This window comes from Lactuca serriola, chromosome 5, assembly GCF_051521515.1.
Source record: "Lactuca serriola cultivar US96UC23 chromosome 5, Lser_US96UC23_V15, whole genome shotgun sequence".
Classification (NCBI taxonomy): Eukaryota; Viridiplantae; Streptophyta; class Magnoliopsida; order Asterales; family Asteraceae; genus Lactuca; species Lactuca serriola.
The window spans coordinates 350,198,275-350,211,529 of record NC_136412.1 but is presented as its reverse complement, the minus strand read 5'-3'; the positions used below and the strand labels follow the sequence as shown (position 1 = coordinate 350,211,529).

Genomic DNA, 13,255 nt, shown 5'->3' with positions numbered 1-13,255 from the left:
TGCAACCTATCGTGCTGACATTATTTTGTTTTTGTGCCATTCCAATTGAGTTAATTGCGTATGTGAGTTCTATGAGTTCTCATTTGAATGCATACTAGAGCCTTAGTCGATGAAAAGTACATTGATATGTAAGGACAAGTTACTAAACTACTTGAAAGTTCAGTCCATATGAGTTTGGATTTGTCGCAAACCTTGGTTTTGGCAAATTCACATGGATAGGAACTCATACACCATAAAATCTAAGTGTCATAAGATTCCCTCCTTCATGAAAATGACTGTGAGGAAATGCTTTCACTAAAATAGATTTTAAGAAGATAGCGATTGTGAAAATTGGATTCTCAAAATTCGATTATGGTTACAACATCCCTTTCCATAGTTCGAATTATGAGATTTGGCAATTAGTTTCAACATTTGGAACTTAGTAACATAAGTTCTGAATTGTTTAAACACACATATGAGCTATCTAAGACAAATGTGTATAAGGTTAAGAAGCCTAGATAAAGGCTTATCGAAGCATCTGGTATTAGAAATATGAATTTCAGAAATTCAATAGGCATTGTTTTCTGAAAGTTCATTTGTTTTCTGAATACATGTCAAAGCTAGTGGGAGCATAAGTGTTATGCTTATATGATAATAATCATCATGATAGTGGGAGCATAAGTGTTATGCTTGTATGATTATTATGGCGAGTATTGCAAGTTAGCAATATTAATTATAGAAAAACAAAGATTCAATTTGCAAAGTTGCATGGGTTGAAAAGTTGTTTTAATATAATTAAGGGAGAGAATATTATACTTTGTTTCAAAATCTAAATCTTAGATTGAGAAATTTTAATATTTTCAGTCAAAGGATACATTGTGTGTTCTTAAAATTCGATTATGATTACGGCATCCCTCTTCATAGTTCGAATTTTAAGAACATGACACATAAAATATTATGGCAAAAGATTGGTAAAGTATCATATCTTTATGTAAGACATTATGCATCGTGTCCCATACGCTTCGGGTATAGGATCGATTGCAAATGTTATAATATTTTACCATTCTAAAATTTTCTAAATGTCTAGCGCATTAAGAGGGAAAAAGGACTAGAATTGGTTTTGACTAAAATAATTAAACAACTATCAAAGGATGATCCAAAGTTCGCTGAGGATTAGTCGCTTGTGAGTAGTTGGAAGTATGGTATTGGATGGACCATATCGACATTATTATGAATAAATAAGATTCTATTAAGAATGAGTTGTCATATGGAAAATGTGGAAATGTTTCCATATTGGGAGTTGGATATTGAGATTCTATGCCTAGATTAGAAACTTTTATGCAGGAAGGATGTTCAAATGAATGTACTTTGAATGTGAGACTTCACGTCTATGGAATTGTCTTGTAACAATGTCCGATAGAGTGCTTCAAAATTTCATTAGCCAAGTCTTGGTGACTTTTGTGCTATGACTTTATGAAAGGATCGTTGCATGATGTTAGAATCTAGCATATTCTAATAGTAGCAAAGAACCTTGTGTTCTTACACTAATGATAAGGATTGGGAATTGTGAAATGAGCATCATTGAAAAGGTTTTTCAATTGATCTATTTCACAAAGTAAGGACCATAGGAAACAGAGTGTGCATGCTTTATGCATGGGACAGCTATTGTTGTAATTTAAGTAATAAGTTGATTTTCTGAAACAGTAAACGATAATAATGAGTAATCAATATGGTGGTTAAATAGAAGTGTTTTATTTACTCTCACAAGTTTGAGGCCATATAGGATTAAGTATTATTGTTATGTTTCAATTTGCATGTTTTGACTTCCATAATAACTAGGTTATTCAAACATCCACAGTCGGTCATACGTTGGGAGTAGGTATGAATAAAGACTGTCATGAATCTGTCTATAGATTGTCTGAAGTGTTTAGACATAGCACAAGTTTGCTGTAGAGTTCATGAGTGCTTTGATAAGATTAGAGTATTGGATTAAACCCACGCTCACTTGGATCACTTCATAGATTTATCACGAGTGATTAGTGAGACGATAATATTGTATATTCTTGAAACCGAGACATGTGAGTTGTTATTTGTTGGTCGGTTGCACATTGATAATAAGTAAACGCACCAGTAACTTGGTGTTATAAAACTTATTGTTGTGTATGATTCGATCAGTAAATGCAAGCAAGCATATGAGTCAAAGTTTATCCATTCCTTTTACTCAAAGTGGGATAAAAGCAATATCTGTGGGACTCTCGATGATTTAGTGATGACACCTAAGCGCTTGGCCAAGCCGGGACTAAGTTGATGTGTTTAATTGTAGTCTGTTATCAGTCGTCATAAATCGGAAGTCAGGAAACAGTATAGAGAGAATGATTGAAATTCATGTCTTTTGTCTATACGATATCTTGAGAATGGAGGTATATATAATCCCTTATCTAGAGGACAAGCTATCTGATAAGATCAGAGTTGACAACGGCTTTTGAAAGCTATGATTGCTGATGATTTGGAGAAGATTTACACATCAATACATGAGATTCCATCTGTAAAATATCGTACTGTTCTTTCAAAGCTGTTTCAGATTGCAGTCATTTTATTGCTTCTATCTCCCACTCAGCACATATGAATACAGTTACACAACAACAACAAAAATCGAAAAAAATTTGGACAAAACTTAATCAATAAATGGAAAAATCAACACAAATCGAAAAGGAACAACAAACTCGAATATCACAGAAAAAATCGAACATCTCAACAAAAAAGCAGGAAAAATCGAGCAAACAGGAACAAAAACTCACATGCCCCGAATAATGGTGGTCTCCGGTTGAGTTGTCGAAGGAAGATGACGGTCGTTGATGGCTTTTGTTGATCAGCAGGTCGACGATGGTTTTCTTCTATGTAGGCTTTCAACAATTGATAGAGCAAAATTGGAAAGCAAACGTATTTCTCATTTGTTGTCCAGACCCAACAGTGGAATAGATGGCGAATCAGCTCTAAAGGTTGGACTGAGTCCCCATTTTGGACCAAATCCTTAATAGGAAAATCTATATCAAACATGTTGATTTGTCTTTTTAGACAGGGTCTTCTATTGGACCAAAGTAGTAGCTATATCAACACTCCCTAATATTCTATAGAATATTGTATAAGATACTAAAATTTTGATAGTTTGATGTGACACACACACACACACACACACATATATATATATATATATATATATATTCTTTAATTTTTTTTAAGTAGGTACCTAAAACCTAAACTAGCGGTTTCGGTTTCGGTTCCAACATCTTATGAACTGCCGTTTCAGTTCCGTCAAATCTAGTCGGGTACCCACCTATATGGACCCTTAACTTTGAATTGTCACAAAACAATATATAATTTTTCATTTTAACTTAAGACTCTAAGCCAAGCGAGTACACTCTTATTTAATCTCTGAACAATCACCAAAATCATATCATATCATATCATACCTCTTTCTTGTCTTGGGAAACTTTGCCACAAAATCGATAGTGATGTTGTTCCTATTTTGGTACTTTAAGTGATTCTAGATCGTCATAAGTGTTGGATTAGTGTCTAAGTCCATAACTATTTTGGTATGTACTTGACCCGATTATGAGCATGGTCCTTTTGGGTTGCCTTCACCATAGCAATATATAGGATGAATTAAGAAGAGAGAAGTTTAAATATGATTTATTAATATATTATGAGAATAATATATTAAAGGAGAAATCATATTGTTTAATTAATATTAGTCAATAATTAATTATGAATTAATTTTGTGGCTAAAAGAGATTAATTAAATTTAAGGGACTGGACTACAATTATTGGATAATTGAGTTATTGGGCTAAGGAATGCTAAAGGAATAAGGGGTGAACGAAATTATGATGGAAGCCCATCATATTTTCGTCCATGGCCTTATCCAGAAAGTTCCATGGGCTGCTTAGAGTTTAAGCTGTCCATTAGGGTTTTGACTGAAACCCTAGCAGCCCACACAAGTATATAAAGGACCCCTTAGGCTCCCAAAACGTGGAGAACTGATTCTCTAGGGTTTCTAGTCGTTTTTGGGCAGCCTCCTTTCTTCTCCTCTTCATCCAAGTTGCATAAGGTGTTTGTGACTCCATTAGAGGTGCAACACTTGAGGCACTAAGCTTTCCAAGGCCAATCCAAGCAAGGAATTGATTGTTATTGCTATATAACAATCAAAGGTAATTCTCTAAACCCTAATTCAGTTTATAATATGTTAGATCTAAGTTTATTAGTCTTGGATTCGAAGCATGTACAATAGAGAAACCTAGATCCAAGCATTAGGGTTTGTATGAGCACATAGGATTGTTCTTATGCCTAAAACCTATCAATAAGGTCATTCATGCACAGTTTTAACCAATGAGCAAGTCATACACACATCAATATACTTTGCAATGTCTACTTAACCACTACAAGGAAAAAGGACATTACCGACGACAAAAGTCGCCGGTAAAAGTCCCAAAAGTCGCCGGTATTGAGTCGCCGCTACTACTTCGTCGCTATTGATCAGTTTGTCGCCGCTAATGATAAAAGTCGCCTCTATTGAGTCTGTCGCCGCTAATTTGTATTTTCGCCACTAATAACCTAGTCGCCGGTCATAACTTCTGTCGCCGGTAATTTTTTTTTCAATTTTTAATTTTTTTTAATTAATGATTTTGGTTGCCGGTGATAATGTCGCAAGTAAAAGTGTCGCCGGGAATAACAATATTCGATTAAATATCAAAACCAATAGTATCGACGCTAATTACAAAACAAGCATCCTATTAAATATCAAACATAATAGTGTCAATGCAAATTATAAACAAACATCCAAATACAATTAAATATCGAAAGTCATAATATCCGAGTAGCAAAACAACAAAATTTTTACAATCTACCAAGTAGCAAAACGTGACAACATATGCAAATAAAACCCATCCTTACATACCATCATCGTCGTTCCCATCGTTTCATTAATTATTTTGGGATTGAAAAAACGAATAAAGTTCATCCCTACATGCCGGGTCGGCGAGCATTGAACGAAGATTTTCCAACTGCATAATTAATAACAATATATAAACTTATAAGTTAGATCGTCAAACATAAACAAAAACTATCAAAATACATTGCTATTTTTTTTAACTAAGATAGAAAACCAAAGTACATTGCTATTTCTTGCACTTGGGACAAAAACCAAATTACCAAACTTTTTAGCAAATAATCACCACAAAACCAAAACTACCAAATCAACATGCATTTTACGATGCTAAAGTAGATTGCTATTTTTAAACAAAGATAGAAAACCAAAGTACATTGCTATTTCTTGCACTTGGGATAAAAACTCAATTACCAAACTTTTTAGCAAATAATCACCACAAAACCAAAACTACCAATTCAACATGCATTTTACGATGCTAAAGAAGATTGCTATTTTTAAACTAAGATAAAAAAACCAAAGTACAATGCTATTTCTTGCACTTGGGACAAAAACTCAGTTACCAAACTTTTTAGCAAATAATCACCACAAAACCAAAACTACCAATTCAACAAGCATTTTACAATGCTAAAGTAGATTGCTATTTTACCTGTGATGGTTGTGATGGTGGTTGTGATGGTTGCGAAGGCTGTGGAATCGTCGGGAGACCAGAAGGTTTGCGGCCAATGCCTCTAATGTGGCCACGTCGCTCTCCTAATACTTTCTCGAACGTAGCTCTTTCTTGATCGAGTGTTAACTCACTTTTACCTTGAGTTTGTTCTAACAGCTCTTCAACTAACCGATTCTGTAACTCCCAAAAGTGAGTAACAATTAAGTATAAATAAACATTTAAATATATGATAAAATTATAATTAAATACTTACATATTGTTGTTCCGATTCAGCAGTAACAAATACACCATTATTATCGATATGAGCTTTGCGAAATGTTTCTACTCTCTTATGGTTCTGTTTAACTTTAAAAATTAGATTCTATTTTAAATAAATAATTACATGTATCGTACGGTACCTTCTTATAGCAAGTACTGCTATACGAGCTCGAACCCCCACGATTCACATTTGTTTGCTTTTCACGGATTTTTTTGTTCCTTTTTGAAGCAATTATGTGTTCGTCAGTTTGAAAATACTCAACTGCCTTCGCCCAGTTATCAACAAGCATACCATCCGGAGGATTGGCCAATGCTCTCGGGATATCTTCATCCCCTCCGACCTTCTTGAAATATTCTTTTGCGTCGGCTTTACGCTCTCGATAACCTTTTAACAAGGCTGCTTGAAAACCCTCTGTCAATAGATTAGCTTGTGCATCCTGGTCCATTTGATTGAGATCAAACTTTGTCTACAAAAAAAAAGTTAACCAATTAAAAAACAATTATAGTTAACCCTATAAAATATATTTAAATAAATAATTACCGCTAAATGTTGTAATACAGTGTCCTTTATATCAGGGGAAACTCTTTTCCAACTCCATTTGTCAAAAGGGACCATCTGCCACATTGTTTTTCCAACTTCTCGGGAAAACATGTCTCCCGACTCTCCTATGGGATTAAATGTGATATCCCGATCATATTGCATGGCAATTGGTTTCCCCTGGTTCTATAAGATTGCTTTTTCAAGCTTTATATTTTTAGCTTTTCCTCGAACTTTCCTTCGGGCACGTTCCTCAACTTCAAATGTAATTAAAAAGTATTAGAAACGATATTTAATTTATGATAATTGAACAAAAATAGTAAATAAAAATTCATGATAAGACTTACCGTCCTGCTCGTGCTGGCCAGGACCTCTACCACATGGGAAAGGTGGGTCCTCAACTCCGTCTCCCCCATGTCCACGACCCATGACAACAGCCATGGTAAACATAAACAAAAGCCACACTCTCATCATTTCCTGAAAAATTATAAGATATACAAATACAATTTTTATTACAGATACACATTACATAGAAATAAACATTTAGATAGGAATAAACATTTCTATTTAAACTAGAAATCCAAATAAAGTTCGTATTACAAACACATATTACAAATACACATTACATAAGAACTATTCTAATCAGAATCTTCCTCATATCCTTCAGTGTCTTCTTCAGTATCATAATCAGAATCGGTGTCATCGTAATCAGTCTCGCAATTAGAAATATCATTGACTCTACCAGTTGGTGGAGGAACTTCAGATGCACTTTCTATATTAGCAATGACTCTAGGAATGTTTTGAAAGTACATGCTGAAATCGATAAAAAGTGGAGCATCGGATGAAGAGATATTTTGAAGTACATCGACATCGTCTACATTTTCGTGTGAGACATTGTCAACATTTTTAACAAGGTCATCGTTCGATGGTAGATCCCAAATACTTCGATGATTAACATGAACGACAACACACCGATGGTTATTGTTTGGCTCTCTGATGTAGAACACTTGTTTGGCTTGTGAAGCATGTATGAGTTGATCATCTTTGTATGCTTCGCGTTGTATGTCGATACTGGTGAAACTATCACTAGAAATAACTCCTGTTCGAGTATCAAACCACTTGCAACGAAATAGTACAGTTGAATAATCATGTGTATACCTCAACTCTATAATCTCTTCTAACTGGCCATAATATTTCTCGCCTTTCTAACCCACCGCTAAAACCCCATAGTTTTGTGTTCTACGTTTTGTGTCACGACTAAGTACCATAAACCTAACACCATTGACTATGCATGCGGTGTAAGAATAGGCATTCATATGCGGGCCCATTGCAAGAGCCGACAACTCTTTGTGGAATTCTGGAGATTTTTCTATTTTCATTTGATGAACCTAAAAATTATAAATTAATATGTATTATGTATTCGTTAGATCTATTGGATTAGTGTCTAAGTCCATAACTATTTTGGTATGTACTTGACCCGATTGTGCATGGTCCTTTTGGGTTGCCTTCACACTGGTGACTAGACAGGATGATTGTTGAGGAGTGAGGTTGGTTTATTGTTAAGAATAATAAATTAGGGTATAAATATGATTTGTTAATATATTATATGAATAATATATTAATTTGGAATCATATTATTAATAGTATTTAATCAGGAATTAATTTAGAATTAATTTTGGGATTAAAAGAAGTGACTAAAAGTGCAAGGGCTATTTTGTAATTATTCAATAGTTGAGGCTTTGGGCCATTGGATCACCTTTATTAAGGATTGAACGAAAATCCTAGAAGGATCTAGGAGTTTTCGTCCAAGGGCTTAAGGAAAGGAGTCCATGGACTTGCTTAGGCCCTAAGCTAAGGGATTAGGGTTTACACCTTGAAACCCTAGTTAGCCTTAAGTATAAATAGCACCCTAAGGCACTAAGATTTCGTCTAGGCCTTGGGAACCCTAAAAGGGACGTAATATAGGGCAAGATACCCTTCTCTCCTCTCTCTCATATTCATCCTCTCACCCAAAGTGTGCTTGTGAGCCATTAGAGGGACTATAATTGTGGTACTTGCTTTCAAGAGCTAAGGAAATTCAAGGAACTAGTTGTTATTTCTATATAACAACAAAATGTATGTATTCTATTTTTATATATGAATTTCGAAAATAATATTAGCATGACAGGTTTCTTTTTGTGTTCATAAAGTTGTGTAACTAATAGTGAAAACATAGATCCAACTCTAGGGTTGCATGCACACATAGGATTGTTTGAATAAAACCCATCAAGATCAATGAAACAAATTTGTTTATTAATTTATATTACCTTTTTCACAAAACCAATAACGAAATTCTCTCTTTTCATCACTTTGGGGATGCTCAGATTTGAATTTCCTAGACCAAAAGATATAGATTTACAAAGATAAAATAAAAAATTAAGAATGAAAGTTAGAGATAAGATTAATTACTTGATATACTGTCTGACTTCTTCACAGCTATTCAATACAAACCATTCCGTGTTATGCATTTCTGTTAAATTAAAAGTTTTGATTTGAGTTGTGCTGGTCGGTCGACATTTAGACTCAAACATCCAAAACTTTGTTTTTTCAATGACAACATCTACATTTCTTTCCGGACAATTCTTTACATCTTGAAGGTACATCGAACAAAATGATAAAGCTTCTTCAGCAACATAACCCTCAGCTATAGAACCTTCTGGCTTCGCCTTGTTTCTGACATAGTTTTTTAGTTTTTTCATATACCTCTCGAAGGGAAACATCCATCGCATACAAACCGGGCCTCCAGCAATTGCTTCATCAGGTAAATGCAAAAGTAAATGAACCACAATGTCAAAAAACGCTGGAGGATAAATCAATTCTAACTTGCACAAGATTGCAATAATGTCTACTTTTGCTTTCCTCATATCCTCCACCTTCAATGTTCTGGAACAAAGTTGCTTGAAAAACGTACAAAGGTCTATAATAGGTGTATAAGTATCTTTGTCTAACATCCCTCTTACTCCAATCGGTATCAAACATTGCATAAGAATGTGGTGGTCATGCGATTTCAACCCAATAATGTTAGTATTGGTATCGTTCACTTTCTTACTAATGTTAGAACCAAACCCATCCGGCAGTTTAACCACTTTTATAAATTGACAAAAGAGTTGTCGACTAGATTTCGTGAAAGAGTATCTTTCCTGGGGTCTATGAAACTTGTCACCATTTTTTTGCAACCATTCATTTCTCCGAATGTTTAGAATTCTCAAGTCCTCTCGTGCATTTGATGTGTCTTTGCTTTTATCGTTCATTAGGAGAGTACCTAACAAACTCTCGTCCACATTTTTCTGGACATGCATGAGATCTATGTTGTGTTTCAACTGTAGAGAAGACCAATACTCGAGTTTGAAGAAAATGCTTCGTTTCGACCAGTTCAACTCGTAATCTTGCCGCTTTGGCTCCCCGCCTCCATGCTCAGGATGTTTACCCGGTTTACGACTAAGTAGACGACTTAGTTGCTCTTGTATGTCATCATTACTAAAGTGTCTCGGAGCAAGTCTTGTCTCTTCCATCCCGTTAAAGTCCAACCTCTTTCTTAACGTATCATTAGCATCTAGGAAACGACGATGACCGATATATACGACTTTGTTTGTTGCACGGTACGAAAGAGTGTCTTCATTGCAAGTAGCACATGCTCTATACCCTTGCCTACTCCAACCTGATAGACTACTACGAGCTGGCCAATCGTTTATTGTCCACAACAACATAGCTCTCATCGTGAAGAATGTGTTTGTCGCAACATCTTTAATACGTACACTTGAGTTCCACAAATGTTTAAGCTCTTCCACCAACGGTCTACGGAAAACATCCATATCCTTACCTGGAGCTTTCAGGCCTGGAATCAACAAAGTCAACATGAATGATGACTCTTTATTTTTATGTTTTTTTTTTCAATTATAACAATAATTTTTTTTTTATTTTTTTTTTCAATTATAGCATCCTTTAACCTATTTTTATGGTAACCGATTATTATTGGCTATAGAAATATAACCTTATGAATTAATTTGAAGATTATAAGTTAACTATATAACTTATTGGTTAATTAATTTGGAGTTAGCTTAGGTAAAACTAGAAACTTTCTAGTTTTTGTATATAAGTTTTTAAACAATTATATATTTTTTTTGTGTTTTTTTTTTCCAATTATAACAATAATTAATTTTTATTTTCTTTTCAGTTATAGCATCCTACTTATAAGAAAACGACATAATTTTACATAATACATAAGAACATGAAATTCACATACTTGTACATACATATTATGTTGTTGTATTGTTCTTTTTTATCGTCGAGATTAAAATATATATAAGTTTTTAAACAATTTTATAAGTTTTTTTTCCAATTATAAGAATATTTTTTTTTTCAATTATAGCATCCTTTAACCTATTTTTATGGTAACCGATTATTATTGGTTATAGAAATATAACCTTATGAATTAATTTGAAGATTATAAGTTAACTATATAACTTATTAGTTAATTAATTTGGAGTTAGCTTGGGTAAAAACTTGAAACTTTCTAGTTTTTGTATATAAGTTTTTAAACAATTTTATATATATTTTTTTTGTGTTTTTTTCCAATTATAATAATAATTAATTATTATTTTCTTTTCAATTATAGCATCCTACTTATAAGAAAACCACATAATTTTACATAATACATAAAAACATGAAATTCACATACTTTTACATATATATATTATGTTGTTGTGTTGTTCTTTTTTATCGCCGAGATTAAAATATATATAAGTTTTTAAACAATTTTATAATTTTTTTTGTGTTTTTTTTTTCCAATTATAACAATAATTTTTTTTTTTTTTTTTTTTCAATTATAGTATCCTTTAACCTATTTTTAAATGTAACCAATTATTATTGGTTATAGAAATATACCCTTATGAATGAATTTGAAGATTATAAGTTAACTATAACTTATTGGTTAATTAATTTGGAGTTAGCTTGGGTAAAAACTAGAAACTTTTTAGTTTTTGTATATAAGTTTTTAAGCAATTTTATAATTTTTTTTTTTTTTTTTTTTCAAATTATAACAATATTTTTTTTTCAATTATAGCATCCTACTTATACCAAAACCACATACTTTTACATAATACATAAGAGGATGAAATTCACATACTTTTACATACATATACCACATATACACCAAATACAAATACATACACATACACACAAAATAACATCCTACTTAAACCAAATACACATAATTTCACATATATATAATAACATCCTATTTATACTAAATACAAAAGTTTCACAATCATATACCACATTTACAACAAACATACATACATTCATATACACACAATAACATCCTACTTATAACAAATACATATCATTTTTACCAAATACTCATATACCACATATACATCAAATACACATACATTGACATATATACAACAAATTCATATATATTCAAATTAAAAGTCAAATTAGCAAATGAACTTACCTTTCTTCAAGAAATGGAGTTAGAAATTGGTCCCAAAAGCTTTAACCACACCTAGAGAAATTTGCTTGGAACAATGTGGGGAGAAATTTACTTCTAATCCAAAACAACACCACCAAAAACAAATATATGAACAATTTATTACCATTCAATCACTAGATGAAGTTAAAAATCAAAATTAACATACAAATTGAAAAGAAAATTACAAAATCAACTTACCTTTGTTGAAAAAATGGAGTTAGAAATTGGTTCCAAAAGCTTTAACCACACCTAGAATCTTAATAGGACACAATTTGGGAAGAAATTTGCTTGGAACAAGCAAATAGAAGTGAAAATCAGAAGAAGCTGGAAATGGGGAAGGAAAGAAGCGCAACAAACAGAAAGCAAATGGAGAAATGAGGGTTCCTCGTGCGTTTTTTTTTAATTTTTTTTAATTTTTTTTTATCTGGGAGAGGCAATAGCGGCGACACCTTTAGCGACGACAGGTAGAGCTTTACCGCTTTTAGCAATAGCGGCGACAAACTGGAGGGAAGGATACCACGTGTTTTTTCGTTAACTATTAGCGGCGACTTTTTAACTCTTTAGCGGCGACAAATATGTCGCCGGTATTAGGTTAGATACGATAAGACACCCCACCCGTTGGATTAGATATCTCATCGAACGGTTCAGATGTAACAGAGGGAGAAAGCGCGGATCCGGGTGCCAACCCTTTACCGGCAACACTATTACCGGCGACAACGGCCTTAAGCGGCGACAATATCTAGAGTCGCCGCTAAAGCCCCTAGTCGCCGGTAATAATGTCGCCGGTAAAAAGTATATTTCTTGTAGTGTAACTTCATTGTCGGCCACCAAATCACCAATAAAACAGTTTCAAATCCAAGTACATTTAGTACTTCCAAGGTGTATCGAGTACCTTATTTGTGTGCTTCATCTAATAAGATCTTGTTTCATACAAATAGTATCTCCTTATCTTTAATGCATTAACTATTACTGTCAACCAAATCATGGTCATACTTCAACTAGTGCATTGTTTTCACAACTAAAATTACGAAATTTCATCAATACCATTTTATCCTAGATTACATAGTTTTAGTATCTTTTATGCAAGTTAAACTTTGGTTTTAGTCTTGTGAAATATTACAATGTCTTACTTAAAGGAATTGTTATACGTAGGGGTAATATCACTGAAGTGTCTAATTAAATAGGAAAAATGTCACAGAATCTATATTATATGAAATTAAAATGTTATTTATAATGTAAATTGTAATTCAAAACGAAAACTTGAGCATTTATGGTTTTGGTTTAGAGCAATTAGCTTGGTCTCCAAACCACTGAACGAAAGCCAAACATTGTTTTTTTAAATTAAAGAATTTAAGCAC

The 13,255-nt window shown here is 33.2% G+C and overlaps 1 protein-coding gene across 1 annotated transcript; it reads right to left on the bottom strand.

Annotated features, from left to right (window-relative positions):
• Positions 1-7,023: 7,023 nt before the first annotated feature.
• LOC145051114 (uncharacterized) lies at positions 7,024-10,281 on the bottom strand. The gene is made up of 4 exons (XM_078999249.1): positions 8,834-10,281; positions 8,692-8,759; positions 7,651-7,754; positions 7,024-7,503 (listed from the first exon to the last, which is right to left on the bottom strand). Exons 1-4 carry the CDS (start codon positions 10,279-10,281, stop codon positions 7,024-7,026), a joined length of 2,100 nt encoding a protein of 699 aa, XP_078855375.1.
• Positions 10,282-13,255: the final 2,974 nt, after the last annotated feature.

Bases quoted from the DNA above. Each gene is read 5' to 3' on its own strand.
- LOC145051114 (XM_078999249.1), bottom strand. From the start codon at position 10,281: ATGTTGACTTTGTTGATTCCAGGCCTGAAAGCTCCAGGTAAGGATATG. The intron at 8,760-8,833 runs GTAATTAATCTT...CTTTTGGTCTAG, and splicing joins GAAGTCAGACAGTATATCAA to GAAATTCAAATCTGAGCATC. The intron at 7,755-8,691 runs GTAATATAAATT...AAATGAAAATAG, and splicing joins TTATTGGTTTTGTGAAAAAG to AAAAATCTCCAGAATTCCAC.